This window comes from Cupressus sempervirens, chromosome 11, assembly GCF_028749045.1.
Source record: "Cupressus sempervirens isolate cs-2001-9-10 chromosome 11, ASM2874904v1, whole genome shotgun sequence".
Taxonomy (NCBI): Eukaryota; Viridiplantae; Streptophyta; class Pinopsida; order Cupressales; family Cupressaceae; genus Cupressus; species Cupressus sempervirens.
Genome location: NC_143128.1, coordinates 627,589,703 through 627,595,181, shown reverse-complemented (window position 1 = coordinate 627,595,181; position 5,479 = coordinate 627,589,703). Strand labels below are relative to the sequence as shown.

General features: G+C 29.0%; 1 protein-coding gene across 1 annotated transcript; it reads right to left on the bottom strand.

Moving 5' to 3' along the window:
* Positions 1 to 247: 247 nt before the first annotated feature.
* LOC149531281 (caffeic acid 3-O-methyltransferase-like) lies at positions 248 to 2,607 on the bottom strand. The gene is made up of 3 exons (XM_089808763.1): positions 1,822 to 2,607; positions 1,210 to 1,274; positions 248 to 729 (listed from the first exon to the last, which is right to left on the bottom strand). The coding sequence occupies exons 1-3, from the start codon at positions 2,588 to 2,590 to the stop codon at positions 430 to 432; spliced, it is 1,134 nt and encodes a 377-aa protein (XP_089664889.1). The 5' UTR covers positions 2,591 to 2,607; the 3' UTR covers positions 248 to 429.
* Between the last annotated feature and the right edge of the window lie 2,872 nt (positions 2,608 to 5,479).

The window sequence follows — 5,479 nt, the reverse complement described above, 5'->3', positions numbered from 1 at the left end:
TCTTTATAAAAAATTAAGGATGAAATGACTAAACATTAATATCACAATTATTCACTATTTTTTTATATGATTTTAAAGAAGCCTTTTAAGAAAGAAAGTTTTTTTTCTACAAATGAGTGTTGTATTGAAATTAATTGGTGCAATCCAATAATATTTTTCTTTTATGTAAACTCTCTACTAAGACCAAAATAACGAAGGAGATTTAAATACAAAACTAAAAACTAAACAAATATAGTACATAAAGAAATGAAAGGAAAAGATAAATAGGTTATCTATTCTTAGGATTGAAGCCCATGATATATTTTTACAATGGTAGTAATTGTGTATATCCACACCCACCAAGTGTATATTCCACACTCAACAAGTTATTTCACATGGTAAAAGATAAGTATGAATCCCAACCACTATCGTAATGAAAATTTGACAAAGTCACTTATAGAGCTCAATAACTGATAAACCATTGACACAACAAATGGGCTTAATATCTCCTACAAATTTTGTTGCTTTTGCAAGGTTCTCAAATTCTTCCATTGTCCTTTCTTTTCCCCCTTGATTGCATGCTAACATTATAAGATCTACATGAAATAATTTTCTAGCAAATGGAGTGGTCTCTGCATCTACTGGTAAGATGCAATCTACTATAACCAACTTCCCATTCTTGGATAATGCCTTGTGACAGTTTTTCAAAAGCCTTATGCAATGATCGTCACTCCAATCATGTAAAATCCACTAACCAAAGAAATATATAAAAAATTATTATCAACTTCAATATCCAAACTCATATACATTTCAAATGTTATATAAACAACAAATTTGACCATAACAAACAAACAAGTAGTTTTATTATAATAATTTCTATTATCTCATATTATACATGCTTCTATTATAAGAATCTACAAAAGATGTAAAAGCTAATTTTATTTGAAAAAATAACATTATATTCCTCTAGCTTAATGAATGCTTGCTTAATGTTCCTTTATTTATTTGGTACCCATGTTAGAGTAATTATGGGTTTTAAAAGAAATATTTTTCCTTTCAAATTGCTTAATGTATTTAATTTGTTGGTAAATCCAATGATGACAAATGATGATGAACTAAATATTAAATAGCTCAAACAAAAAACCTTCAAATCTATATCATAAAAATATTATCAAATAGCATTTCAAACTTCACTTAACTATATAATGATATTGAATTTGGATTACACACCTTCAATAAAATAGCCTTGCTAGATGGCACACTCTCAAACATGTCTCCTCCAAGATGTGTCAAACCTTATGAAAATTCATTCAAAATAATTTATTTTGTGATTTATGAGTGATAACAGAAATCTTAAAGTAGAATATAAATAGATAAATAGAAGATATTTTCCATAACAATTCAAAGTCAACATTTCAGTAATATGAGTAGTTTTAGATATTTATCATTTCTGAGTTAGACTATGTTTAAGAGTTTTATCAATGTTTTGGGACAATTTGAAAGATCTATTTTCAGAATGATCGAAACTATGGATCAGACAAAATTGTAGTTTGTGATGTACATATCAATTACACACAAATCTAATATATTTATCAATGTTTCCAATAACACTCTCTATCATCCAAAAGATAGATCATATCTGATCCTAAACATTGATAAAATTTTCAAAATCTAAAACCTTTATCATCTCAATAATTACTCACATATATAATCTAAAACATTATATATATATATATATATATATATATATATATATATATATAACAATTTCTAAATCTAATTCGTAATCAATTAAAAAAAGATTAATACAAAATTACACATAAATCAATAGTGTTGACTAACCTGGATATTGAGGAGCATCTTTGACAACATGGGGCAAGTCAAAATTCACACCCTTGATATGAGGATACTTGGAAAGTATAAGCTTTAGAGTAGACCCAACTCCTCCTCCCACATCCACAAGCTCCTCCAAATCTTTGAAGCCCTGATAGATATCAAGAATATTCACCATGGTCATTGCAGAATGTTCAGACATGGCCCTGTTGAACATCACATTGAATCTCTGGTCTCTGGCAGGGTACTCAAATGCATGCACCCCATGAGCTTTGAAGAATGGCTGACTCCCTTCAAGAACAGCATCCTTAAGATAGAACCAAGGGTCTATAAACACCTTGTCCTGATTCACAAGGGCCAGTGGTGCAAAGGACAGGCCATCATTGTTCTTCACAAAGTATTTACAGAGAGGAGTCAGGCCATAGAGCCTCTCAGGCTTTCCATTGTTCCCTAGGGTTGCACAACATTTGAGGACTGAGTGACTTGCTAAGACTCTGAGAATCCTATCTAGAGTAATTGCTGCATCCGGGTTTGTTACATTTGGAATTTGGGCCACAATTTGGGCAGGGGAAATCTGAATGCCATCGCCTGCATTGGCTATGATTTGTAGAACATCAAGTTCTAGTGCAACTTTCATAGCCATGGGTATACAAGAGGCGGTGGCAAGCTCCTCTGCCAAAAGCCATTCCTTCTCGTTATTCATCGTTGCACTACTAGTGGAGGACATTTTCTCAACTCTAGTTTTGGATTTGAAACACAATGAGAGAGTCTGTAACATGTTATTATAGATATATAGAAAGGTGGTTATAATATGTTATCATATAATGATTGTTATTTTTATATATCCAACGATCATAAAACATGGCCCATGCCGATAGCTGTCGATAGCTACCATTCTTTAGCAAGTAGACGTCTGGTCGTTCTGAAAAATGTGCGGACACATTACCAACTATGAAAAGTACAGTAGAAAAATCTGCAAAGGCTGGCATGTTTCCATCAACGGTCACCGTAGATTTGGCTTCCGTGATTCTGGGGACGCGCGAATCGAAGAGTTGGTAGGCAAAAATTATATTTAAAATTCTAGTGATTTTATTATTTTTTAAACCCCTCGAAAGGGCGGTAAGATTTGGAGGCAGTGGTCATATGTAATGACAAATTATGAAGTTGATTGATTGTGTGAGAGCGCGGGGGGAGTGGGGTGGCAAGAGGTAGGAGGGTTGAGGAGATGTTTTTAAACATTTATTCTTCAACAAGCTGTAATGTTATACTTGTTGAACAATGTTGTCTTTTTTATAAAATAGTTAAAAAGTTTTGACAATAAATTAGATATGTTTGATACTTAATTAAAGATTTCTTAAGTTATTGAGTTATTGTTTCATTCTATTTTTTATTTAATTTCTAACGATGCCTAAATTTTGGTCAAATATCACATTTCTATATTATTTGTTAATGATACAACATTAAACTAATATGAATATGGAAATACACTATCTACTCTTGAAGCAATCGATTGAATCAAGAGCGAGCAAATTTTTTTAGAGGAATTACCTTCACCTCAAACTTAAGATGTCAGCTCAATATATATATCTACAATATTTATTTTTCCAAAAAATCCCAATTATATAGTAATTTAAAAAAAAAAAATTCTAATACCTTAGTTTTAAAACTTCCACAAAACAAAATTGATACAATCATTGATCAACATTTGCTCAGAAATAAGAAATGAGAAGGTTTAATCCTTGACTAACACAACACAAAGGAGGGATTTCAGATAATAAAATGAAATACATGCAATGATGCAACCTATGATCCAAAGATTCCTTGAATCAACTTCTGTTGGTATGTTGAGTTCCTTCAAATTCCTCCCTTCTTTCAAGTCTTTTCTCTGATTTGAAACCTTATAACAACCATTACTTCTTTTGTTGATTTGACTTTGTTTTTGTACTGATTAGGTCAAATTAATTTGGCTTTAGTGTTTTAGAAGACTGATTCTAATGAATTCATTTCTCAAAACTTATGTTTGGCATCTAAGTCTCTATAGAAAATTCATTAATCACACATTTTCTAGGGAAACTAAGATGATTAGAAAAGAAACACATCAGTGTCAACGGTCGCCTTTGTGGGTGAGGGTGTAGATACATTTATTTGTCTTCCTTGTATTCAGTCTTTCTTATATTTTTTACTATAAGAATACAATTTATTATAAAACTTAAAATGATAATCATTGTTAGTCAAAATAGACATGCTTTCCAATACATGAAAATGTTTGAATCTTATATTTTAAAAATAGATATATTTGATAAAAAAAATATAATTGTTTATTTATTTTCCAAAATGTCATTATGATGGATTAGTGTGTGTTATATTTAAAGTAAAATGTCCATTTACTAAAATAGTAGACTTGCTTCATTTCAAATCCTCATAATGGAATCTTATAGTTCACTTGTCCTTATTGTCTAAGTGCAATAAATTATTTTATCATAGTTGTAATATATATATATATATATATATCTAGATATATATGTACATATATCTAGATATATATGTACATATATGTACATATATATGTACATATATATGTACATATATATATGTACATATATGTACATATATATATGTACATATATGTACATATATATATGTACATATATGTACATATATATATGTACATATATGTACATATATATATGTACATATATGTACATATATATGTATATATATGTATATATATATATATATATATATATATATATATATATATATATATAGGTACTATAAAAAGATAATTTAGTATCAAATTAAAATACATAATCAATGTTAGTCAAAATAGATATGCTTTTGGATACATGAGTAATGTTTGAATGTTATATTTTAAAAATTAATATATCCATTAAAATAAAATAAGTATATTTTTTTTGTTTCAAATATCCTAATCATGTATTATTGTGTGTCTCATATTTAAAATAAAATTTTCATGTACTAAAATATTAGACTTGCTTCATTTCTAGGCATGACACTAGTGGTTAAATTTATAAATGTTTAGAAATGACCATAAAGGAATCTTTAAGTTCACTTGTCCTTTTTGTCTAATTGTAATAGATTCTTTTTTCTAATAATTGCAATTATATTCAAAATTTAAATGGAATAGGTTTTTTCTACTTGTAACAATATGTAAAAGCCTTGTGAGTTTAAGCTTTTAACATTAATATTGGTTTATTTACTTGATTTACTCATCCCAACCATTTTTGAATAGCTTGAAAACTTGTAAAATAATGTATAATACAATATCAACAAATTGAAAACGTTGATTTTTTCTCAAATGTTCTCGTAGCTAATTTTCATCTTCATCACAATTCAAAAAGAGATTATTGTGTATTATGTTGAACTTGTTAAAATTTGTATACACACGAGTTCCCTTAGGGATGGAAAGGTTAGGGGATGACTTATTCATAGTAAGGACACAAAATGATACTGGTAGTAATAACTAATCAAGGTATAAGAATCAAGTTTGTTTTTTTCTCAAACCACTAAAGCACTATGGAATTTGCACAAAATGTATTTCAAAATGCAAAATATTAGACTCCATAGGGCCTACATGAAGACAATGTAGGGTGTTACCATATTCCTTAATAATATGTCTATTTTGCCTAGCATGTCTCTAGGGATA

What these genes read in the sequence shown, in the direction of transcription:
- LOC149531281 (XM_089808763.1), bottom strand. Translation starts at nt 2,590, where the DNA reads ATGTTACAGACTCTCTCATTGTGTTTCAAATCCAAAACTAGAGTTGAG. An exon ending in AGATGCTCCTCAATATCCAG is followed by an intron (nt 1,275 to 1,821) that starts GTTAGTCAACAC and finishes AATTTTCATAAG; the next exon opens with GTTTGACACATCTTGGAGGA. An exon ending in GCAAGGCTATTTTATTGAAG is followed by an intron (nt 730 to 1,209) that starts GTGTGTAATCCA and finishes TTCTTTGGTTAG; the next exon opens with TGGATTTTACATGATTGGAG.